General features: G+C 40.1%; 1 protein-coding gene across 1 annotated transcript; it reads left to right on the top strand.

Moving 5' to 3' along the window:
- Nucleotides 1-8,782: 8,782 nt before the first annotated feature.
- LOC100971647 (large ribosomal subunit protein uL11-like) lies at nucleotides 8,783-9,414 on the top strand. The gene has a single exon (XM_034956783.2). The coding sequence runs from the start codon at nucleotides 8,878-8,880 to the stop codon at nucleotides 9,373-9,375; it is 498 nt and encodes a 165-aa protein (XP_034812674.2). The 5' UTR covers nucleotides 8,783-8,877; the 3' UTR covers nucleotides 9,376-9,414.
- The last annotated feature ends 17,435 nt before the right edge of the window (nucleotides 9,415-26,849 follow it).

Raw genomic sequence — 26,849 nt, 5'->3', positions numbered from 1 at the left:
CAAGAGGTTAAATGCTTTCTCATGGATGAATTCAAGAGACCACCTTTCAGTGGGAATTCTGTCTGCCTTATTCTTATTTCCTACGCTCTTCCTAGTCTCAAATACAAAGGCGTCTTGAAATTGCATGCGTTGACCTGTACTGAAAATTAGCTATGGAATGTCTTTGTATGAAATTCTTTTCTGTACAAACCGTGGGTCAAAGAACAGAGCTCAGTTGTGAATTCTGATGCCTCCATTTGAAAAGTTCTGTTAATGTTGAGAATAAATATGACTCATCAATCTTGGGCAGCGGAGGTGGGCTGAAGAAAATTGTTAATTTACAGGGTCACTTCACTATGGGAGCCTGAACAGAAATGTCATTTTAAAAGTTGTGACCCTATTACTGAATTTACTGTTTTAGATGGTGTGCTGTTAGACTGGACTCAATGGACCAGGGGCTTGGCTGACCCTATCCAGGTCAGACATTTGACCTGGTGGGCCAAGAGACTCACATGACCTATCTGCCATGTTCCTGATGGGATTAAGAGGCAGAGTGCAAGAGAAGTCTTCTGGCCAGGGAGCAGGAGAGGGAAGGGAGAAAACACTGGAGTGTCAGGCAGAGTCAGGGATAGCCAGTAACCTGTTACTAAGGCTTAGTTACTGAAAGGAGGTTCAGAGCCAGGAAGGTGGTTCTGACCTTGGAGAGCGACCAAATCTTCTGAAGAAGAGAGTGTTCACAACAGGAGGTCCATGATAGAACTGAGACACAAGAATGAAATAAAGCCCTGCTCGGGTAGCTGCCGTAGACACTGTAGCTTGGTTACATTGGACATGGTGGTTCATTCACATAGTCAGTGGTTTTATATCTCAGAAACTATGGAAAGTTTTTGGGATTCAGAAATGAACCACGGCACCATTTCTGCCTGCGAGGAATTCACCAGGCTAAATGGTGGCAAGCGCTCCTTTCAGAGAATTAAAGCACACAGTCAAGGCAGGAATAATGGTAAAACAGACTTGATTCAAATCATATCCCACCCATCCTAGTGTCAGGGTAACTCTCAGATTACTCTGCAGCTAAGCAACCCTAAGTAAGATTAGAAGGAAGTAGGTTCCAGGTTCCAAACATTTCCCATTTGGTGTGGACAATATCTGCTACTCTGAAATGAAGTCAAGCCAGGACTCCGAAGCCACTCTCTCTCTCTGGAAGGAACTCCATGTTCCAGGAGGAGCCATGATTCTTGCCAGCTCCCTGTGACCCTGGCCTCCCCGGCAGCGCTGTCTCCACCTCTAGCTCCTGCTGCCCCCATCTGCCTCTCTGTGGTATCACAAGGCACCCACTAAATTCACCAGCAGAGCTAAGAACCTTCAATGTTCCAGCAGTGGGGCAGTGAGGCAGGTGAGCCATTGGGGAAATTTCTTGGGGTCCAGAGAGTAGACTTTTTAAGATAGTAAAACTGGAGGGAATCATCTCCTCCAATATCCTGAAGCCCAAGGTCAAGAGAGAACATGAAGCAGAATAAGTTCTGTCCACGAATAAAACCACTTAGCAGAGGCTCTGACAATTCTAGTAATGAACCTCTGGTTAGAGGCCATCTTACACACCCTGCTCTCATTCTTACCCATCCTCCCCACCAACTCCATTTTCCACCTACAAGCTGGAGTGATCTTAAAAGATAAATCAGATCATGCAAGACCCTATCTCTACCAAAAAAAAAAAAAAATTAGTCAGGTGTGGTAGTGCACACCTGTGGTCCCAGCTACTCCAGAGGCTGAGGAGGTTGGGGGATGGCTTGAGTCCAGGAGTTCAAGGCTGCGGTGTGCTATGATCTCACTACTGCACTCCAGCCTGGGTGACAGAGCGAGACCATGTCTCAAAAAGAAAAAAACAAACAACAGAAAGAAAACCCTCCAAATACCCAACACAACAATAACAAAAAAAAAAAAAAAAAAAGAAAAAAAACTTAGAATAAAATCCAGACCCTGACCAGAGCCTACCTGGGCTGGCCTCAGCCGACCTTGCTGACCGCATCTCCTGCCCCTCCTCACAGCTCTGCAGCCATCCCATCTTTCCCTCTCGTTCTCCAGCATCCACGCCAAGCTGCTCCCACCTCAGCGCTCAGTATACTCAGCCCCTAAGGGGTTGGTTTTTCTTACCATTCGGCTTAACTGTCACCTCCTCAGAAAGGGTCCCTCTTTGGTCTCACCCCCCACCCACCACTATATTCCCCGTCACCTGGCTTCACATTTCTTTTTTCTTTTTTTTCTTTTTTTTTTTTGAGACGGAGTCTTCCTCTGTCGCCCAGGCTAGAGTGCAGGGGCCCAATCTCGGCTTGCTGCAAGCTCTGCCTCGTGGGTGCATGCCATTCTCCTGCCTCAGCCTCCCGAGTAGCTGGGACTGCAGGCGCCCGCCACCACGCCCGGCTAATTTTTTGTATTTTTAGTAGAGACAGGGTTTCACCATGTTAGCCAGGATGGTCTCAATCTCCTGACCTCGTGATCCGCCTGCCTCTGGCTTCACATTTCTACGGATCCCTGCACTAGCTGAGATGATCTTATGTAATGATTTATTGTCTCCCTCTACTACAAGGGAACCCTGTGAAGGCAGGAAGGAGGACTCATGCAGCAGAGTATCCCAGCACATGGACAATGCCTGGCATAGTAGGTGCTTCAGAATTTGTGGGATAAATGAAAGTACAGTCAGCCCTCGGTATCCATGCCTTCAGTTGCCGTGGATTCAACCAATCATCCATTGAAAAGATCTGGGAAAAAACTTGCATCTGTACTGAAAATGTAGACATTTTTTGCATGTCATTATTCCCTAAACAATACAGTATAAGAACTGTTCACATAGCATTAACATTGTATTAGGTATTATAAGTAATATAGAGATTATTTAAAGTATATGGGACACTCAGCCCCATGTGCTTAGGTTATATGCAAATACTACACCATTTTATATCAGGGACTTGAGTATGCATGGATTTTGGGATCCGAGGGAGGTCCTGGAACCAGTCTCCTGCTGATTCTGAGGGTTGGCTGTGTCGTGAAATTACCACCGATTCCATTGAAATGAATGTTTTATGATAAGGTTTCAGTTTACAAGTTCTAGAAATGGACTATATAAATAACAAAACAAAGAGGGAAGAAGAAAGTTGTCTGTGTAGTTGTTTCAATAAGAACTAAAATATATACTTATTAAGCCCCATCTATACAGGATATTTAACTCCATACTATGCAGAAAGAAAATTGTTTCTGCCAAAATTACAGAAATGTAGACTTGATTTATAATAATGTAGAAACAGTTCCAATAAGTTGTTAAATCTTGTTTATTTCTGGGACTTCACTGAGTTTTCTTTTTCATGAAGTTATTATTTAAAGTTCTAGTTAGCGAATTAATGTCAATAATTTAAATGAATATCTTTGTATGCAATTATCTTGGATTGGAAGGCAATAAAACAGTTGGAATTACTTTTAACAAATTACACATTCCTTCCCCTTCATGTACTCTACTGTTAGCATTAGGGAATGTTACTGCTGTAATTTCATATTTAAAGTAGAAGCATTTGGTTTAGAGGAAATTATAGAGCTAAAAAAATCCATATGCTCCTCACATTCACCCTAAAGTAACAAAAACATCAAGAGGTCAGGATTCTCTAATAAGTGATATTCGATCACACTCTATGTATTTGGATTTTGTTTTAAAGAAATTAGTTTGGGGAGAAAACATCCCAGAGAGAGAAGCTGAACTTTAAAGAGATAAATAAATTAATGCATAATGCATTTTTAAACTCATGAATAGCAAATAAGTTTCTTAACCTGTAGGAGTATTGGGCATTTTTCCCTAGGAGAAGTGGGGTTTACCTAGTATCTTGGAAATGTAAAGGCAGTTACAGGAAATGATTCATGATTAAAGAAGAAAAAGGGACTTTCTGACCTCTAAAGCTATTCACACCTAAGATTTTAACTAGTGGATGACTTACTCAAATTGGAAGATAATATTAAAATGTTACTGACAACAGTTAAGGAACTGATGTATCACTAATTAAGCTGCAAACTGTGCTCTGGAATAGCAAAAATTAATAACGACAAAGTCTAAGAGCAAAAAAAAGGCTTGAAAACCTGATTTATCTTCTATGAAAAAGTAGAGCAGATAGGACATTATTTATTTGTAGGATAATGGTGTTCATCATTTGGAATTCAGAACCAAAATATGTTAAAGCAAACAATGAATAGAAAACAAAAGAGCTAAATAGATCAAAGCTGGGGCTAGTGTTTGGCGACCATAACCAACAGCCTTTGATGGACACAGATTTCTCCTGTTAATATGCTTTGAAACCACTAAATTATCAGGGGCATATGCTACTCTGCCCACCCTCAGAGTGAAAGCCAAATAGAGAAGGGTAAAGTAACAGAATAATGAAAGCCACACGGTTAACAGGGTAATGTAACAGGGCAATGAATGCCGCTCAGATAGATTCAGGCTGAAGCCAAAATTAGCCTATTCCAGAATTAACCTCTTCACCTCATTTAGCATATATTGTATTGGTCAAGGACAAAAAGGATACATGTATCTTTCAATAAAGAGTTTTGCAGGAGCACATAGACATCATCTAAATGTAAATAAATCTGATCCTAAATCTATCTGAATTAATAATAAGATCTAAAATTACTTAACTTACACGCAACCCTATGAGGTAGATGCTAATATTACCCCTATTTTTCAGGTGAGGAAAACAAGGCATAAAGACTTCAGGCACTTTCCCCAAGGACAGGCAGCTGGTACCTGGAAAAGCCATATTTGAACTCAGATCTTCTGCTTCCATACTTCATATTCTTAATCATGATATGATTATTCACTCCCGTTGTGATTCTTGTTTAACTGTCATTGTTTCTAGATAAATAAAGTTATTTTTCTTGTAAAAATGCCATGAAACTCAGATATGTGGCCACAGGCATGGGGGCTGGAGTGTCCTTGTGTACACCCATCTACTTCCCACCAAAGCGCTCACCAGGCCTTCCCCAACACAGCACTGACCTCAAATAACTTATCAGTAATTAAAGTCGAATGTCTTCGAAATCACACTGGTAATTTTCAAAGTATAAATTTTTGTCATAAACCTGTTTATTTCCATTCACATGCACTGAGTTTTCACCTGAGACACACTCAGGTGTATTGAATCTCATATGGCTTTTATGCACAGTTAGAAACTTTTTATGGCAATCTTGAGGATTCAGTTATCATTTATATATATATATATATATATATATATATATATATATATATATAGCCAAAGATTCTATCTATAGTTTTAAAAATGACCTGCAAGTCACAGAGTGTGGCCTGTGTGGTGGAACCACAAAGAATATTACTCAAATCTCAAAGCGTCCAAAGAATTTGGACACCCTTTTGGGTGCGTTATAGTGGTATTTAAGCCATATTTAGTGAAAACATTTGAAATGCCCTTCGGTTGCATTTGACCAATACAACTCAGTATCTTTTGACATAAGCAGGTCTCTGAAACAAATATAAACATTGATAAAATGGAATTGCCTAATATGTAGCATTCAGTATACATTTCAAAATATTAATTCAGTTATTCTTGTTGGCGGAAGGGGAGAAAAAAAAGAAGAAGAAAAATTCTCTTTTAAGCCCATGCACAAAAGATGAGAGCCTCTGCTTGGGATCTTGCCTAAAATGCCTTTGATTGTCTAGCTCTAGCAGCATAGGTCCTTCCTCAGCTTCTTAGGCATTTAGGTAATTTTGGGAGAACAGAGAGCATATTAGCCATAGCTACTGACTTTGATAAATCACCTGGGCTCTCTGGAAAGCAAAAGGATATTGTAAGGAGAAATGCAATACTGTCTGTGATAATGCTCCGAGGTCTCCAGAGAAAGGAACATATTTAAACATGGCAAAAGCCTAAGAGTGAGGATAACAGAATGGCCAGGGCTAGTTTCAGCTCCACCAAGTGGAAGAATGGGGTAGATGGTGGTCTATCTGCCATCATCCTTCTGAAAACTCTCTTCCCGCAGATGGTCGCACACTATTGATCAATTGATCTGTAGATGGTCATTCCGGCCACTCCACTTTAAAGGGATCCATTGTACCAGGCTTGTTTGTTTTACCATTTGCTTCAACACTAAAACCATACTGTGAACACAACATTTTCCATCTGGTCATGCCACAGATGAGTTTTTTCTATGTAGTAGTTTATACCTACAACAGCATGTAACCAACCCCATCTTCTTGTCATGCTCATGAGCTCCTCTATACCTTAATGACGGTGGAGAAAGAAGGTTGTACTCAGGGTCAAAATATCAATTCAAGTCCTAACTAGTCCACTAATTAACAGTGTGACCTTGTACCTGGCCTCCCTGAGGCTAATAACCCCTGTTCGTCTGTCTTCCTGGGTGGATAAAATGATCTAATGAACTAACAAGGGACTCAAAGTGCTTTCAAAACGTAAAATGGTGTCTTTTAATGCTAGTGCTGCTATTGAAAAAGTACCTATTAGATATAAAATAATTTAAAATCTGCCATAGTATATAGAGGTTTACTCATTAACATGTATGCACTTATGTAACTGAAATATCAATTTACAGTGTAATCTCTCCATGTGTACTCATGTTTCCTGAACAGGCTCTGCTACCTTCAGAGTTTATACATTTTGTGCATGTATAACCTGGTCCAGCCCAGGTTATTACGAAAACTTTTTAGTCTTAGAGAGATTAACAGTCATTTTTCTTTCTAAGACTGCTATTTAGCTGAGCTAGAGATAATCTTCTAAAGAAAAACAAAAAGAAATTTCCTTAAAACACTGTTCATTATGTTCAAAAATAGCCACAGTCCACTTTAAACTGAGTTAATGATAGATTTTCCTCAACAGAATTCCCCCTTTAGTAATTAAGTAGCAAAATGTTTACTCCTGGAAAATGCTTGTTTCCCAGGGATTATTAATCATACTTTATTGGGAAGTAATCAGTTACATAGTTTACTTTCCCACCCCTTTTAGAAAATTTAAATGCTGAGATACTCATTTTTGCCATGAAAATCTACCCAGTAATTACCATATTTACTTTTCATTTATGGGGGAATAATCTGTTTTAATTAAGCCTAACCGAAGAACTTTTATCAGATGTAATTATCCCTTCCGATAAATATGTCTCCACTAATTACATTTAACCATGGGATTTATAGCTCTTAAGTCATTTAGTAGGAAACATAATAAATCTTTAGTAATACATGCTAAATTGCTATAAATTAATTCAGATCATTAACATAATAAACAAATTAGGATAATTTTGCTTAATTAGTTTGGGTAGTTAACTCAAAATCCCATGTAAGCTCCATGGTAATCTTTATTTTCACCATTATTTCTGGAATGACACATTTTTGAAGCAAATCTATTTTAATATTTAAATATAAGACAGACCTCTTCTCTTAAGCCTTAATCCTTTGATGATTATTTTCCAAAGAGAAAATATAACTGATTGTTCTTTAGTTTTTGAACTGTATCAAATTTTGCAAAAAAATTTACTACCCAAATATATTTCAAGTAAAAATAGTTTCTATTTCTTCCTTAAGTAAGCTAATTTTTATTTTATTTCAATAAATGGATCCCTATAAAAGTCTTGTCTCTACTTGTGTGTGTGTGTAATAATATATTTTCAGATTTTTTTTAAGGAAGCTCAGTGTTAATTTAAGTTAAAGAAGGAAAAGTATGTAGCAACAGGCAGGTAATATTAAACTAGGAAGCACTTAAGAAATGTAGGACAAATAGAAGAAAGTATGTCTTTCACAGTGAATGGAAACCTTAAAGAAATTCATTATCCCAAGAGATGATGCAGACCAAAAATGTAATTACCTTCCAGAATAGTCCAGCTAAATTCAGAGATGCTAGCATTCACAGATGCCATCCTCGGCACGGGTTATTAGAGAAGCAATACGCCCTGTTCTCTCACGCCTCTGCCAAGCATCCCCTCTGTCCTTTCCACTTGTTTTCATCCAGGCAACACCCAGAAACTTCAAGATCCAGCTCAGGTGCCACCTTCTCTCAGCAGCATTAGAGAATAAAATATTAGGTGTCTTTTGACAGCATTCCCCCATTTATTTCTGCATTTTCTCCCTCACAAACAATCAACTTTTGATACAAGTGGCCCTTCCAGACACAATACCCCACCCCTCAATGAAGATGAGGTGACCAGGCATTGCTGCTGATTCATGACAAATTTCCAGGGACTCAACCAGCCTGCTCTTGACTCTCTCAATCCCATACTCCTCTTCAATGTAGAGAACTGCTGGGTGTCTCTCCCTTGTTTACAGCTCTCCCCACTCTCCTTCACTGGGAGGCTCTTCTGATTTCAGCAGCTCCCAAAACTTCAGATAAGAGATGCTCCCCTCTGTCTGACCTTACCCGCCCCTACTCCAGCTTCATGAATCCCTGTCCAGGCCAGCCTTTCTGACTCCCCTGAGAAGACAGGGGATTCAGGCAGCATTTTAGCAACTGAGGCACATAAAATTTGCTCAATATATTCCCCGAACGAATAGAAAACTCAGGATTGACATCTGAAGAATCTACTATACCTAAATGCTGCCTAATAAATATAAATACCTGATAATTATATTTTATTCCTTCATTCAATCATTCATTTAGAGACCATTTATTTGATAGGCACTGCTCTTTACCTCTTTCCCCTTATATGACATTATCGATTCTCAAAGAGCATTTAATCTTCTCTAGGTCATCACTCAACTAGGTGTTATAGGGAATAATAAACATATATAGGTTTCTGCCTTTAACAAGCTTAGGCTCTCGGCTTTCAGCTCGGAGGAGGCCAAGGTGCAACTTTCTTCGGTCGTCCCGAATCCGGGTTCATCCGACACCAGCCGCCTCCACCATGCCGCCGAAGTTCGACCCCAACGAGATCAAAGTCGTATACCTGAGGTGCACCGGAGGTGAAGTCGGTGCCACTTCTGCCCTGGCCCCCAAGATCGGCCCCCTGGGTCTGTCTCCAAAAAAGGTTGGTGATGACATTGCCAAGGCAACGGGTGACTGGAAGGGCCTGAGGATTACAGTGAAACTGACCATTCAGAACAGACAGGCCCAGATTGAGGTGGTGCCTTCTGCCTCTGCCCTGATCATCAAAGCCCTCAAGGAACCACCAAGAGACAGAAAGAAACAAAAAAACATTAAACACAGTGGGAATATCACTTTTGATGAGATCGTCAACGTTGCTCGACAGATGCGGCACCGATCCTTAGCCAGAGAACTCTCTGGAACCATTAAAGAGATCCTGGGGACTGCCCAGTCTGTGGGCTGTAATGTTGATGGCCGCCACCCTCATGACATCATCGATGACATCAACAGTGGTGCTGTGGAATGCCCAGCCAGTTAAGCACAAAGGAAAATATTTCAATAAAGGATCATTTGACAACTGGTGGAAAAAAAAAAAAAAAACAAGCTTAGCCTCCATCAGACTGTTCTGTATTTCTTCATTTCTGGCCTACTTAAAACTCAGTTCTTTAGAAAGGCTTTCCCTGACTCCCCACAAGGGACATGATCTTTGGATTTTAGACTATCTTAACACTCTATACTTACTCTTCAAACCACTTGTCATGATATTTGTTTAATGTCTTTTCCCCTCACTAGGTTGAAAGCTCCATGAGAGCAGAGACCATGTCTGTCCTCTTCACTGCACCGTCCCAGCACCTAACAGAAGTTCTCCCCATAGCAAGCACTCAATGAATGGCCAGTCCAGAGTACAAAAGATCAAGGGGAGAAAATGGAGTTGGGCTATATCTTTATTCTATGTTACAGCTAATATTATAAAGTGGTTAGTCTGTCTCGGGTACTTTTTAAGTGCTTTAAATGTACAAATCCTTTTCACTTTCACATTAACCTCCAAGTACCAGTACTCAGAGAATACCTGACAAATATTAACATGATTGTTGTTTGGTTGATAGAGACTTTATATGAACCCTGTGACTGGATACCATTTTTTATAGATGAAGAACTAAAGAGCGAAGATGAACTTGCACATGTCACGTAGTTAGCAACTGGCAGAACTGTGACTCCAAAGCATGCTCTTAGTCACTGAACAATACATATTCTCTATCCATTAACCATAGCAGGGTGGCCAGAAACCAAGAGTGTCTCCGATTTTGAAAGCTTACCAGATTTTCCAAGTGTTATCACATTGCATATCTGAGTAAAGAAAAGACAGTCATACCCCATCTCACACCATAGAAAATATCAATTCCATATGAATCATAGATATAGAAGTTAAAATTGTAGAATTATTACAAGAAATCAGAGAATATCTTTGTGACTTTGAGGTAAGCAAAAATTTCTTACAGAAGAAATAGAAAGCATAAACCATAAAAGAAAAACATAACAACTTGGACTTTATTTAGATCAAGAGCTTCTGGTTATCAAAAACACTATAAAGGAAAATAGCAGGCAAACCACAGACCAAGAAAAACTACCTGCAATAGGCATGTTTGATGAAGTACTTATACCCAGAATATATAAAGAACCCCTGCAACTCAATAATAAAAAGGCAAACCACCTAACAAAAAAATTTGGACAAAAAGATTTTAACAGACACTTTATAAAAGAAGATATGCAAATAGCCAATAAAGAAATGAAAACATGTTTAACCATCATTGGTCATTGATGAAATACAAATTGAAAACGTGAGATAACACAACCCACCCACCATAAAATTAAGACAATCAGACAAGATTTTGGAGGGGATATGGAGCAAATGGAGCACTCATACACTGCTGGAGAGAGTATAAAATGGTACAACTTTAGAAAACTGTTTGGCAATTTCTAAAAACATTAAACATATAATACTCCACAGCACCAATTCCATTTCTAGTTTTTTATCCAAAAGAAATCAAAATATTTGTCCACAAAAAGCCTTATACAAAAATATTCATAGTAGCTTTATTGTTAAAAGCTCAAAGCCGGAAATGAGCCAGATGTTTGTCATCAGGATAACGGGTCAATAAATTACAGTCACATAGTTAAACACTAATAAGCAATAAAAAGGCATAATCTACTGACACATGTAACAACATGGATCAATCTCAAAAAACATTATGCTGGGTGAAAGAAGCCAAACTGAAAACTAAAGTACATTCCAAATGATTCCATTTATATGAAATTCTAAAATAGGCAAAACTAACATTTAGTGACAGAAATCAGATTCATGGCTGCCTATGCTGGGGTATGGGTAGGGGAACAACAGAAAAGGGCCTACTCTGTGCCTTGCCATACATTCATTGAAACTAACTGAACGGTATATGTAGGATGTGAGGATTGCACTGTATATAAATTATTCCTCAATTTAAGAACTATTTTTTAAAAAGCAGCCATAAGATATCCATGGTGATTTTAATAACAAGCTATAGTTATTATGCAAATAATAGCAGTTTTAAAAATGGGATGGAGGAGGTGAAAGGACAATAATAAATAACGATTAGTCCATGAGAAAAGAATGCCAGTGTTCTGAACATAGTGGCAGTTTTTATTTTTATTTTAACCCAGATGATTGCATCAATATTCTGTTGACATTTTATGATAAAATATTGTTAATTGCTGGTCCTCCAGCTAAGAGCAAATATTACATGCTGTGCCAGAGTTGTATATTCTCTTTTTGTAGAGATGGATTCTGGGATCAGAAATCTTTCCTGCCTTTACTCAGTGATAGATGCTCCCGAAGACCCAGACCAGGAACCACTGATTTATTGCTGAAGTTCACAGAAAATGAAGTTATACGGACAGCTCCAATCTTACACATAGCAGAAGTTCACAGGGTCTGACCTGAAAGGACCCACATCCCTTACCAGCCGGCCTTCAAGCCTCGTGTCCCAATATAATGTGTGTCTGTGTAGGAAAATTTACTTGTTATCTACGTGTGAGAACAAATGTCACCTATAACTCATGGTCATTGCTATAGTCATCATCCAGCTAATTGGGGACATCAATCTATGCTTCCCTTTGTTCTAGCTTCTAGAACTTCTGTTTTGCTAAACCAAATAGTCCTTTCCCCAGCTCTCCTTATAGTTTGGGGATTTCTGGTGAAGCATTTTCTTTGCTAATGAAAAGGAAATAGATATTGCTGGCACCACTCTACCTCCTTCTTTTAATTTTGAACATGGGTGGGATGTGTGGAGCTGCAGCAGCTGTACTGCAACCATGAGACAACAAGCCAATAAGCTAGATGGGGAAGCAGAAGCTAGAAGGAGGCTGGGTTCCTGGTACCATGGCTTAGCCTCTGTATCACCCCTGGACTGCTTACTTCTAGAACTCTTGTCAAAATGGGTAAAGATGTCAGTTGGGAAAGTTCCAGGACATAGCATGCTTCCAGGGAAGACCTAGACACATAGAAAATGTTGCCCTAAAAGCATATAGGAAAGTACATAAAGGAGGTGACTAGTTCTAAGGATTAACTCTGTCCTGAGTAGGCCCTACCTGTAATATCAGGCTCAAGGGATTAGATGAAAACAACAAGAAGCCCTAAAATGTCATGTTGCATAGAATTTTTAAAAATTATATTTATTTTTCAGCTTGGTAAATGGCTGCTTTTTTTAAACCTGAGAGAGAGAGAGAGAGAGAGAGAGAGAGTGTGTGTGTGTGTGTGTGTGTGTGTGTGTGTGTGTGTTGAAAAAGAGAGGGAGAGAGAAACCAAAGTATTCAATACTCCGCTTCTTTGCTAAACTTACAAGCTTCCTTTTCTACATTGCACTTTATTGTATTCCCTCCAAGGGGCACTCATTAATCATCGTCCCATTCTTGGCAGTGACAATGTGGACAATATATCAAGTCAAAGATTTTCATGTTAATAATTAATGATAATTTCCATAATGGAGAGTGACACATTGTATTGTACCTAAGCTCAAGATAACTGGGACTGCCATTCACTCTTGTTCTGACCCATGTGATAAGCATGGCGGAGTAAACCTGATGTAGAGTAGAACTGGGGGGATGGGGGTACAGAAACAATCATCTCGTTGAGCAACTGGAGAAAGTTGTGTTTCAAAAACCATCCTGATCCAAAGAATGCATGGGGTCCTCAAATAAGAAAATACAACATTTTAGAAAAGGAATTACCTCTGATTTAATAAACTAATTTACTCCATAGAAAGATGTCTAAAGGGTAGCCTCAGAAGATAGATTGACCCAAATCTGTTGCCTTCCTTAATCTGTCACTAGGTAAGTGGCAGAATAGACTGTATAAGAATTGAGGACAAACAGGAACCACTTCTGAGCACATTCCTGAGCTCTACTTTTTGTCTACACCAGTCAACATTCAATCTCAACACGCATTAGAATACGTGGCACCATCAGCCTCCTCACCTTCTCCTGTCCCAGACCTTCTAAATTGGAACTTCCAGGGTGGCAGACATTGTTTATTGCCTACCCAATGTCAAGTGCCCCTTGCTTCTTGCCAACATAACCCCAATTTTGTACAGGGCATCAGCTAAAATTCTCTTTTTCACACTCCCTTACATCTAGGTAGGGTTTGCCATGTGACACAGTTCTAGTCATTAAGATAAGTGGAAGTCTCTGAATGAGAGCTTCTAAGAAAACTTTTGCTTTCTTGATTAGAAAAAGATCAATGTCTCTGGCATCACTCTTCCCACTTCCTCCTGATTCAAATGACTTAAATGTGGACACTGTGACCTGGAGATGCAGTTCCTATCATGTTACCATAGGCAATAACTCAAACACTAAGGATAGCATAACGAGGATCTACAAAGAGTTTGGGTCTTTGATAACTTTGTTGAGCACCAGCTCTGAGCCACATACCTCTGCATATCCTTTGATTTGATGAAGCTCAGCCCTTATTTGTTTAAGCCACTTCTGATTGGTTATTCTCTTACCTGAAAGCAAACATATTCCTAAATGATATAGGTAGTCTGAGAACCTGTACTTTAAAAAGCTGCACAAGTGATTAGATGTCTAAAAGGCATTTGAGGCTGGACACAGTGGCTTATACCTGTAATCCCAGCACTTTGGGAGGCCAAGGCTGGAGGATCACTTGAGCCCAAGAGTTCAAGACCAGCCTGAGCAACGTGGCAAGATGCTATCGCTACAAAATAAAAAGTTAAAAAATTAGCTGGATGTGGTGGTGCATGCCTGTAGTCCCAGCTCCTCCGGAGGCTCAGGCAGGAGGACTGCTTCACTTCAGGAGGTCAAGACTGTAGAGAGCCGTGATCACACCACTGCAAACCAGCCTGGGCAACAGACAGAGACCCTCTCTTGAAAAATAAAAAATAAAAAACGTTTGAAACCAAACATGTTGAAAACAGAACTCTTGATGTCTACCTACCCTCAAAAAATAACTCTGCTCTTCTCCCAGCCTTCTCCATCTCACTAACAGGCACTACACCCTGTTGCTCAAGCCAGAAACCTTGCAGTCATCCTTGACTTCCCATTTCTCTCATTTGCCTTCCACTTTATCAGAAGAAGTTATTAACTCTATCTCCAAAGTATGTCCTGAATCCACCCACAACATCACTTCCTGTCCACTCCCACTTCCTCAGTCCAGGCTGCCACCATAGCCTTCTAACTAGTTCTTCTCCATGAGCCAGTCTTTAATAATACATGTCAGATCATGCCATTCTCTGCCTAATACCCACTGAGAACTTCCCATTGCACTCAGACTACATCCTTAGCACAGCCAGGAAGGCTTACATCATCTGCCCCTGCTGTCTCTGAGATCTTGGCTTACACCACCTCCCCAACACTCACAGGGCTCCAATCTCTCTGGCCTTCTCTGTGTTCCTTAAACACACGAAGTTCCTGACTTCCAGGGAGTTCTTTGCCCTGTGTCTGCTCCACCTGGCATATTTTTCCTCTATAATCTGCTCATCTTATTATTTAGGTGTTGGCTTAAACACCACCTCTTCAGACTTGCTTTTTCTGACATCTCTGTCTAAAGCAATCCTCCAGTCCCTCTCTATGACAACATTCTACTTTTTATTCATAGCACTTATCACGATCTGATATTTTATGATTTATTTATGTGTTTATTGATTTGTTTTTTCATTCCTGCCATTAGAATGCAGGCTCCTTGAGTGCAGCAATTTTGTCTGTCTTATTCTTTGGTGAATCTCCAGCACTTAAAATGATGCCTAACATAAAACAGAAACCAATAATACGTAAACACATTTATCAAATAAATGATTTCATATCCACATGATGGAGACACTTAGATAAAGCATACAGACAATTTAATTTCTTCTTTTACATTGGATGGAGTGTCTTCATCACAAGAAATATACTCTTTATGGAGTAGATGAGGAATGTTGACTTCATTTATGCCATACTTTTGTAATTTCATTGACCTTCGCTATTGTGGTCTTGCCACAGCTAGCAGCTTGTTGCCCACACTTTTCAAGAATAAGAAGAGACGTTTTGATTTGGGTCCTATTGTAAGCTGCAAAAAAAAATTTCCCCCATTGGATACATTCTGAATTTTTCCCCTTGTACCTATTCGTATAGCACCAAGATCTAGTTAGTTTCATAAAACATTCAGAGGTCAAAGTTTCTGAATTTGCAGAGGGATGGCTTCCTAGGACTTATTCTCAAGTCTATCACTTCATTTACCAATAACTATAAAAACAAAACCTAACCTACATGGGGCCTGGGATAAGTAGAGTAATTTAATTTAAAAGATAAATTATGCCAATAATGTACATTATCACATGCCGAAGAGTCACCAACCTGCTTTAGTTCAACTTTGTTACCAAATTACTCATCTTAATTACTGCCTTCTTCTTTTCCTTATCTCATTTTTCCCTAGTCACATTAATGGTCACATAATAATATTAGACAATGTTCACTAAGCTTAACTCTAAAAATAATGGCTGTTTTAAATCGGAGTTAATTAGTATGTCAAGAAGTTCAGGTAATTATAAGGCCACGTGATTTTAAAAAAAAAGGCATTGGGAAAAAAAGCCACTTTACCAAATGCTACATTCATGATTCTATAAAGTATTTTTAATATTTTTCTTAATATTGCCACTGAAAACTAAGTAACAAATTCTTCAGAAATCATTTATCATTGCTAACTACAGGTGAGTGAGCTCCCCCTAATCCTGCAATCACCGCAGAAGATAGATTTAACATTAATTTATGAATCTCAGTGTCGTTTCTCTTCTAGGTTTAATAGTGAATCATGGTTTATACTATTTATATTTCATCACACATAAGGAAGGTTGTCAAGAGCAAAGATAAGAGTAACATAATTCTCTTTCCCATCCTCATCAGCAGCTCCTGGAGAACACACACTGGTTTGAGGAGAATTGGAAGGCACATTGTCCTTGGATCTATGTGGGAAGTGTTCTGGGACTTCAAGGGGAGGGAGCAAGTCTGAGGGATGCCTCAGAGAGCTGCATACATTTGGAATGAGCATCATAAATAGAAGACCTGCTATTGTGGGTATCATGGCCTGCAGACGTCCATCTGTGGGCCCGCTGAGGGTACCTGTGACCTCTCTCTCAATCCTTCACAAAATAATCACAATTGCAGTGAAATGGAGAAAGAAAAAAAATGATTTGCCTTTGTTTCAATGTTTCCTGAAATACATTACTGCTAGAAAAATAAGCCTTATCTCTTCAAAGTCAACACTAACAAAGAAGCCAAAGGTGGGGGAAAAAAAGGAGAGCTGGAAAACACAAGTAAGACGAGCCCCTCAGTGCAGGGATAGATACTTAGAGACATATGAAGCTTTGGGTCATTGGGTTAAGTTGTTAACAGGGCAGCAGAGAGATCATGAACAGGCAGACCTGGGACAACCTGCCGCCGGCAGTGCTGAGGGTTCCACTGGGGAGCAGGTTGAAGCCCTCTATCTCACGACCCCCTGCGAAATCTGAGGTAGCCTGACTTCAGGTTGTAAGAGCCAGCCTACAATATTGTCTATTTTCAACTATATCAAGTTCTCAAGTTCAGGGCAAAATTGTGAACATTTTCAATCTATTAATATTTATTGAGTACCTGCTAAGTTCAAGGTACTATACCTATTGACTGCATAAAAGTACCTTTGCTTTGGGCTCCTATGACTGTCATTCTGTTCCTTGTAACAATATGTCACACTGATTATAACTGATTGTTTAACTGTCCATCTTTACATCAGAGCTCAAAGCCTGGAACTGTGTCTATCCTGATCCCATTACCTCTCCAGGGCCTAGTACATAGGAGGTGCTAAAAAAAAATGTGTTTGCAGGGCCAAGATGGCAGACTAGAAGAAGTTCATGTGTGCCACTCTCATGGAGAGGAAACCAAAGGGCTGATGACGACTGACCCTGCAGGCCAATCATCTGAGAAACCATGTCAGGATCCATCAAGGCAGCAGGGGAACACAGAGAGCAGAGGAGCAAAGCTGGGCAACAGCGTGTCTGGGCTCAATGCAGGGCCAAGAGAACCACTACAACACAGGAAAGGGTAAGTGAGTGAAAGCCCCCTTTATTGTCCATAATGTTATCAGCATTTTGGGCAAAGCCATTCAACAAGTCTCTAGGGAGTTCCAAACTTTCCCACACTTTCCTGTCTTCTGAGCCCTCCAAATTGTTCCAACCTCTGCCTGTTACCCAGTTCCAAAATTGCCTCCACATTTTTGGGTATTTTTCCAGCAACTCCCCACTCCCAATACCAATTTACTATATTAGTTTGTTTTCATACTGCTGATAAACACATACCCACCCCAACCACACACAAGGGGTTTCATGCTCTCCATAGGGACCTGTGCAAGACCGGGAATGGGAGAATCCCCATGGTCCACCAATCCCCACCTACCGTGCTTCAAGACTGAAGCACAGAGCCACCTGGATGTTTTATGGTAGCAAGTCACAGTCCAAGGTGATCTCTACTGGCCTTGCATTCCAGGAATAAAGCCTATTTGATTGAAGTGGATTAGCTGTTTGATGTGCTGCTAGATTTGATTTCCTAGTATTTTGTTGAGAATTTTTGCATCTATGTTTACTAAGGATGTTGGCTTAACGTTTTCCTTTTTTGTTATGTCTCTGACAGGTTTTGGGATCAGGATAACGCTGGCCTTATACAATGAGTTAGAGAAGAGTCTATCCTCCTCAATTTTTGGGAATAATTTCAGTAGGAATGGCACAAACTTTTCCTTATACGTCTGGTAGAATCAGCCATGAATCCATGTGGTCCTGGGCTTTTGCTGGTTGGTAGGTTCTTTATTAATGATCTGATTCATCTTCAGATCTCATTATTGTTCTGTCCAAGGATTTAGTCTCCTCCTGATTCAAATTTGGGAGGTTGTACAATTCCAGGAATTTATCTATTTCTTTTAGGTTTTCTAGTTTGTGTTCATAGAGGTGTTCATAATAGTCTCTGAATGTTTTTTATATTCCATGGGGTCAGTGGTGGTGTCCATTTTGTCATTTCTGATTGTGTTTATTTGGATATTCTCTCTTTTTTCTTTTTAGTCTAGCTAGTGATCTATCTATATTATTAATTCCCTCAAAGAACCAACTCCTGGATTCACTGATCTTTTGTATAGATTTTTGCATCTCAGTTTCCTTCAGTTCAGTTCTGATTTTGGTTATTTCTTGTCTTCAGCTAGCCTTGGGGTTGGTTTGCTCTTGTTTCTTTAGTTCCTCTAATTGTGATGTTAGCCTGTTAGAGATCTTTCTATCTTTTGATGCAGGTATTTAGTGCTATAAACTTCCCTCTTCACACTGCTTTGGCTGTGTCCTAGAGATTCTGGTTATGTTGTATCTTTTTTCTTATTCATTTCAAAGAATTCTTGATTTCTATCTTAATTTTGTTATTTACCCAGAAGTCATTCAAGAGCAGGTTGTTTAATTTGTATGTAATTGTATGGTTTTGAGTGATTTTCTTAGCTTGATTTCTATTTTTATCACACTGTGGTCCAAGAGCATGGTTGGTATAATTTTTTTTTTTAATTTGCTGAGGATTGGTTTATGCCTGATTGTGTGGTCAATTTTAGAGTATAGGCCATGTACAGATGAAAAGAATGAGATTTGGTCTCTTTATATAATCCCATATTTCTTGGAGGCTTTGTTTATTCTTCTTTATTTTTTTTTCTTTATTTTTGTCTAACTGAGTTGTTTTGGAGAGCCAGTTTTCAAGCTCTAAGATTCTTTTCTCACCTTGGTCAATTCTGCTGTTAATACAGCAGTTGCATTACGAAATTCTACTAGTGTGTTTTTCAGCTCTATCAGATCAGTAAGGTTCTGTCTTATAATGGCCAGGAGTCATGTGCCCTGCTGTCTGGGTGTTTCTCAAGACAACAGGAGGCTGCACCCTCCAGCTGAGTTCCCACAGAAGCAGGACTGCTGGGTGGAAGCTCTAGCAGGTATTGCCTGCCTGGCTATCAGCAGTGGGGCTTACTGGGGTCACCTGCCCTGCTGTCTGAGTGCTTCCTGTAACAACAGGAGGCTGCACCCACTGGCTGAGTTCACAGTGGGACCACTGAGCTGGAAGCTCCAGTAGGTGTTGCCCATCTGGTTACCAGTGGCAGCGTCACATGCTCTGCCATCTGGATGTTTCCTGGGACAATAGGAAGCTGTTCCCTCTAGCTGAGTTTACACAGATCAGGGATGCTGAGCCTAAAGCTCTAGTAGGCATTGCCCATCTGGTTACCAGTGGCAGTGGTGGGTGGGGTTGCACACTCTGCCATCCAGGTGTTTTTCAGGACAACAGGAAGTTGCACCCTACAGCTGAATTCACACAGAAGCGGTACCATTGGGCTAGAAGCTGGTGCCAAGTCCCATCCAGCAAGGAGATCGAGAGGAATCTTATTGCTCTCAGGCAACACAACTGTGGCTCCGCTAGGGTTATGGCACCAGTACCTAGAGACTTGTGGAATGGCTTTGCCCAAAATGTTGATAACGATATGGACAATAAAGTCCAGACTGAGGTGGTCTCAGGTGGAAATGAGGAACTTGTTGGGAACTGGAGCAAAGGTGACTCTTGTTATGTTTTTACAAAGAGACTGGTGGAATTTTGCCCCTGCCCTAGAGATGTGTGGAACTTTGAACTTTGGAGAGATGGTTTAGGGTATCTGGCAGAAGTAATTTCTAAGCAGCAAAGCTTTCAAGAGGTGACTTGGGTGCTGTTAAAGGCATTCAATTTTATGAGAGAAGCGAGCATAAAGTTTGGAAAATTTGCAGCCTGACAATGTGGTAGAAAAGAAAAACCCACTTTCTGAGGAGAAATTCAAGCCTGCTGCAGAAAATTGCATAAGTAACAAGTGGCCGAATGTTAATCCCTAAGACAATGGAAAAAATGTCTCCAGGGCATGTTAGAGGTCTTCATGGCAGCCCCTCCCATCACAGGCCCAGAGGCCTGGGAAGAAAAAATGGTTTTGTGGGCCAGGCCCAGGGTTCCCATGCTGTATGCAGTCTAGGGACCTGGTGCCCTGCATTACAGCCACTCCAGCCATGATTAAAAGCATCCAAGGTACAGCTCAGGCTGTGGCTTCAGAGGGTGCAAGCCCCAAGCCTTGGCAGCTTCCACGTGGTATTGAGCCTGCAGGTGCACAGAAGTCAAGAATTGAGGTTTGGGAACCTCCGCCTTGATTTCAGAGGATGTATGGAAATGCCTGATGTCTAGGCAGAAGTTTGCTACAGGGTCAGGGTCCTCACAGAGAACCTCTGCTAGCACAGTGTGGAAGGGAAATGTGGGGTTGAAGTCCCCACACATAGTCCCTACTGGGGCACCACCTAATGGAGCTGTGAAAAGAGGGCCACCATCCTCCAGACACCAGAATTGTAGATCCACTGACAGCTTGCACCATGTGCCTGGAAAAGCTGCAGCCATTCAACACCAGCCTGTGAAAGCAGCCGGGAGACAGGTTATACCCTGCAGAGCCACAGGGGTGGAGCTTCCCAAGACTATGGGAACCCACCTCTTGCATCAATGTGACCTAAATGTGAGACATGGAGCCAAAGGAGATCATTTTGGAGCTTTAAGATTTGACTCCCCTGCTGGATTTCGGACTTGCATGGGGCCTGTAGTCCCTTTGCTTTGGCCAATTTCCCCCATTTGAAATGGCTGTATTTACCCAATGCCTGTATCCCCATTGTATCTAGGAAGTAACTAACTTGCTTTTGATTTTACAGGCATATGGGCAGAAGGGACTTGGCTGCCTCAGATGAGACTTTGGACCATGGACTTTTGAGTTAATGCTGAACTGAGTTAAGACTTTGGAGGACTGTTGGGAAGGCATGATTGTTTTTAAAATGTGAAGATATGAGACTTGAGAGGGGCTAGGTGGGGGAATGATATGGTTTGGCTCTGTGTCCCCACTCAAATTTCATCTTGTAGTTCCCATAATTCCCAGGTGTTGTGGGAGAGAGCCAGTGGAAGATGATTGAATCATGGGGGCAGGTGTTTCTCATGCTGGTCTCATGATAGTGAATGGGTCTACCAAGATCTGATGGTTTTAAAAATGGGAGTTTCCCTGCACAAGCTGTCTTTTGCCTGCTGCCATCAATGTAAGATGTGACTTGCTCCTCCTCGCCTTCTGCCATGATTGTGAGGCCTCCCCAGCTATGTGGAACTGTAAGTCCAATAAACCTCCTTTTTTTTTCTTGTAAATTGCCCAGTCTTGGGTGTGTATTTATCAGCAAAATGAAAATAGACTAATACACCAAGGAAATCCTAAGCAAAAAGAACAAGCTGGAAGTATCACATGACCCAACTTCACACTATACTACAGAGCTACAGTAACCAGAACAGCATGGCACTAGCATAAAAACAGACACACAGACCAATGGAACAGAATAATGAGCCCAGAAATAATGCTGTACACCTACAACCATCTGATCTTTGACAAAGTTGACACAAACAAGTAATGGGAAAAGGACTCCCTATTCAATAAATGGTGCTTGGATAACTGGCTAGCCATATGCAGAAGATTGAAACTGGACCCCCTTCTTACACCATATACAAAAATCAGATCAAAATGGATTAAGGACTTAAATGTGGAACCTAAAATTATAAAAATCTTAGACGATGACCTAGGAAATACCATTCTAGAGATGGGACCTGGCAAAGATTTCATGATAAGGACACCAAAAGCAATTTCAACAAAAACAACAATTGACAAATGAGACCTCATTAAGCTAAAGAGCTTCTTCACAGCAAAAGAAAACTATCAACAGAGTAAACAAACAACCTACAGAATGGGAGAAAATATTTGCAAACTCTGCACCTGACAAAGGTCTAATATCCAACATCTATTTACAAACTCTGCATCTGACAAAGTTCTAATATCCAACATCTGTAAGGAACTTAAACAAATTTACAATAAAAAAACAACCACACTAAAAAGTGGGCAATGAACATGAACAGGCACTTTTCAAAAGAAGACATACACATGGCCAAAAAGCATATAAAAAAATGCACAACATCACTAATCATTAGAAAAATGCAAATCAAAACCACAGCGAGATACCCACTCACACTAGTGAGAATGGCTATTATTAAAAAGGCAAATAATAACAGATGTTGGTGAGGTTGTGGAGAAAAGGGAACACGTACACTGTTGGTGGGAATGTAAATCAGTTCAGCCATTGTGGAAGGCAATTTGGCAATTTCACAAAGAACTTAAAGAATTACTATTTGACCCAGTAACCCCATTATCGGGTATGTATCCAAAGGAATATAAATCATTCTACCATAAAGACACATGCGCATATATGTTCATCATGGCACTATTCACAATAGCAAAGACATGGAATCAATCTAAATGCCCATCAACAGTAGACTGAATTAAAAAAAATATGATACATATACACAATGCAACACTATGTATCCATAAAAAATAATGAGATAATGTCCTTTGCAGCAACGTGTATGCAGCTGGAGGCCATTATCCTAAGCAAACTAACATAAGAACAGAAACCCTAATACCACATGTTCTCACTTATAAGTGGGAGCTAAACTTTGAGTATATATGGACACAAAGAAGATAACAAAAACCACCAGGGCCTAATAGAGGGTGCAAGGTGGGAAGAGTGTAAGAATTGAAAAACTACCTATCAGGTACTGTGCTAATTACCTAAGTGATAAAATAATCTGCACATCAAATTCCCATGACACAGTTTACCCACATAACAAACCTGCACATGTGCCCCTGAAACTAAAATAAAAATAAAAAGAAATACGTTGGAATGAGTGACTAGATGCTCATAAAATAGTTTGAGAAATAAGATGTAAACACCCAAAAAAAGAAGAAATGATGTGTCACAGACAGCACATAATGAGCTACTGAACACAAAGTAAAACAAGTCCTCAAGGAGAGAGAGAGAGATATCTCTTCAGGCTGGCATGGAGAATCCCTCAGGTTATTAGAGGAACCCTAACTCTGAATCTGTCCCATGCTTTTCTAGCACAGAAACAGAGGCACCTATCCAATGACAGAGGCAGAGTAGGAAAATGGAGGGACCAACTGGGGGGCAGGGGAAATGGGTATCCTATCACTAGGACACGATTTGCCACTTTTTCTGTTAATTAATATTATAGGTATTTCATGTGTAAATTACACCAGTGTGGTCATTATTAATTAATTTAATTTAATTTAATTGGTTACTATGAACTACACTCATTTTGAGGACTATAATCAATTTATGGACTACAATCATTTTGAGGACGAGTTGAGAAATCACATTTATTTACCATTAATTTAATTAATGATTAAGTACTAAGAACTTAACTATGTGGTCTCATTTCATCTGGGTGACTATCTATTAGATGCCATAGCCCCATTTTGTAGATAAGGATACTGAGTCTCAAAGGAGTTATGTGAAGTAGACCAATCACAATCCACAGCAATTGACTTCCAAGGCATAGCTTCTCTATTAAACCCCAAGTACTGATGTCATTAGATCTTAGTCCTGTGGAACCCAACAAGTTAACTGAACAGCTCATAGATGGTCAACTGAAGCCAGGCTACATTTAGTCAAAACATGAGGAACCCTTTTCAGTGTGGAGGGGTTGTGGATTGCTGAGAAGCCGCGAAAGTAATGTACCAGTCTAAAAATACCAAAATCAAGTACAGCAGTAACTTCAAAGACAGAAATCTTCAAGGTAGTGCATGATCCAAGAGCACAGGCAGTAAGCATGACAGAGAAAGATGAAGTCCATTCCATGAAGTGATTCCAGTCGTGTCAGTAAGATCCCTTCTAAAATGATCTCTGCTACCACCTCTGTCTGACCATCCTCATTTAGATATTTACTCCTCAGCCTAAGAAATGATATTTTGTTATCATCAATTGCCATCACTTTTCTTCAACTCAATTTGAAAAATATTTACCAGTTACCTATTAGAAGGGAAAGTAGAATTCTAGCACTGGGGTACAAAATGGAATAAAATTAGGTTCCTGGCCTCAGGGGCAAATGGAAAAAGAACCCCATAAAATCTGAGTTTACTCTTAGTAGAGTCAGCAAAGTATCATGGGCATACATAAAAAGGAGTGATCAATTTTGCCTCCCCACCTCCATTTCCTGTCCCAACCCTCTGTACATATCTGACTCCTTACTACTGCTATGAAGAGATCCTGTTTCTACTCTTCTCGCTCACTGTGGTAGGCGGAATGGCCTCCAAATATGTCCAGGCCCCAGTCCCTAGAAGCTGCCAATATGTTACAATAACAGTCTTTTGCAAATATAATTTAGGTTATAGACTTTAAGAGAAAGAGATTATTCTGAATTATCTCGGTAGACCCAATCTAATCACATGAACCCTTTAAAGCAGAGATCTTTCTTCCACTGGAGTTAGAGAGATGAAGTAGAAGGAGAAGGCAGAGAAGAGACTCCAGATGGAAAAAATAATGGGCTGAGGAATGCAGGCAGTTGTAAGGAGGTGAGAGATGCTCCTGGCTCACAGCCAGCAAGGAAATTGCGACCTCAGCCACGCAACCACAGGAACTGAATTCTGCCAGTGACCTGAATGGCCTCAAAAGTGGATTCTTCCCCAGAGCTCTAGACACCTAAATTGTATCCTTGTGAGAACCTAAGCAAAAATCAATTGAGTCATGCTGGCTGTGCTAGACTTTAGACCCATGGAAACTGAAATAATAAATGGGCATTGTTTTAAACCTCTGAGTTGCTGGTCTTTTGTTACAGCAGCCATAGAAAACCAATATGCTGCCCCAAATGCTCTTCTTCAATCCTCGGCCATCACCATTCTTTAGTCTTGTTCCAAGGCCATGCCATCTGTAAAGCCTTTCCCAAGCCCAAGAAAAACAAAGCTGTCCTTTTTCTGCATTCTTCTCACATCTTGCATGGACTCGCAGGAGAGTAATTATTTCCCTCCCTTGTACTGTTACCAGCTATTTTCCCACTAGGTTATATAATGTGTCTTAATTCGGTTTTGTGTTCCCCACACAGCCAGCTACCTTGGCATAGACAGAAAAACAATAGCAGACTGCCGTTCAATCCACCCATATTTAGCATCCCTGGGTAAATGGCACTAGTAGGCATTCAGATGTCTTTTTGGCTGGCACCCAGGGTAGTGGGATGTCAGTCCAAGACAATTCATGGTGAGAAGGGCAGTGTTATACAAGCAGAATAGCTCATTAGTTGACACCATTTTATTAACCTATATTGACTGCCTTTTAAATGCAAATTGAATGCTTTAGCGAAAACTAAATTGAAATATTACATTGGAATTAGTCTTGATAAAAGAACATCACAGATTGATGCTGGTATCGTCACCTGCACAGCTATAAATTACCAGTGCATCAAAAGCCAACTTGGTTATTGTTCCTCAGTTAAACAAGGACAATTTAGTGTTTCAGCAAAACCACTAATTCATTGAGAGATATAGCAAGAAACTCTATAAATAAAAGAGCTAAGGCATAAAATGATACTCATTATTTAAAATAAACTAACACTTTAATATATCAATTGTGCTTTCTTAGAATTGTCACCCAATTTATTTGAATAGCTAATTAGCAGAAGGTAAGAACCATCTGGGATGTGGAAAGATGGTAAATCAAATTCAGTCTTTTAGAATATATGATAATATATAACCCTACTGACCTTATGGGGGAGGTATGGAAATATATTAGACATAATATATTTTATCTAAACTCACTTAGCACTAACATTCATCATATATTATAATATTAAACTACATATCCCATCTAACCTCCAAGCAAATTGAGAAATCTCATGGGATTCCACAGTCCTTGACTCCAAGGAGAAATCAAAGCTCCCAGTGGAGTTATAACCATGAAATATGTGCCTGTGTATGCATTATTATTATTGATGTAATTGCTTCAAGTGATGCACTCACTCTAGGTAAAGAAAATCTATAGGGAAGTTCTGATTTATCTCATCACTGCAAGGTGTCCTCCATACTTGAGTAGAGTGAAATATTTATCCGTTTTTTAAAAGGGAAGTGCTAATTGGCCAATCTGGTTAAACTCCCTGGAGGGAAAACTGGATGAATGGAAAGTTGTTAGGAGGTGTAAACAGATCAGAAAAGGGAAACCAAACCATAAATCAAAACCCAAATAACTGTTACAGAGAAAATAATTCACAGGGCAGAAAATGGCATAAACTGTATACATGTATGCTAACACTGACAGTGATGAGGATGTTGGGAAAAACCTCTACTCCCTGAATGGCCAAAAATTTGATTGCAAAGAGGCTCAATAATTGTGCATAGGGCTGTGGAGTGGAGCTGCATTAGGTCCCAATCCCTAGGTCTTGACTCCTTCATTCAACCAACCAGAACTGTTTGAGTTTGTACTGCTGGACCAGGCAGTGTGGAGATGAGAAAATGAAGCAGAGATAAATCCTATCATCAAGAGGTCTGAGCAGAAAATTTAACAGGAGTAAAAGGAGCAGTGG

This window comes from Pan paniscus, chromosome 2, assembly GCF_029289425.2.
Source record: "Pan paniscus chromosome 2, NHGRI_mPanPan1-v2.0_pri, whole genome shotgun sequence".
Classification (NCBI taxonomy): domain Eukaryota; kingdom Metazoa; phylum Chordata; class Mammalia; order Primates; family Hominidae; genus Pan; species Pan paniscus.
The sequence above is the reverse complement of the archived record's forward strand: the minus strand, read 5'-3'. Positions and strand labels throughout refer to the sequence as shown.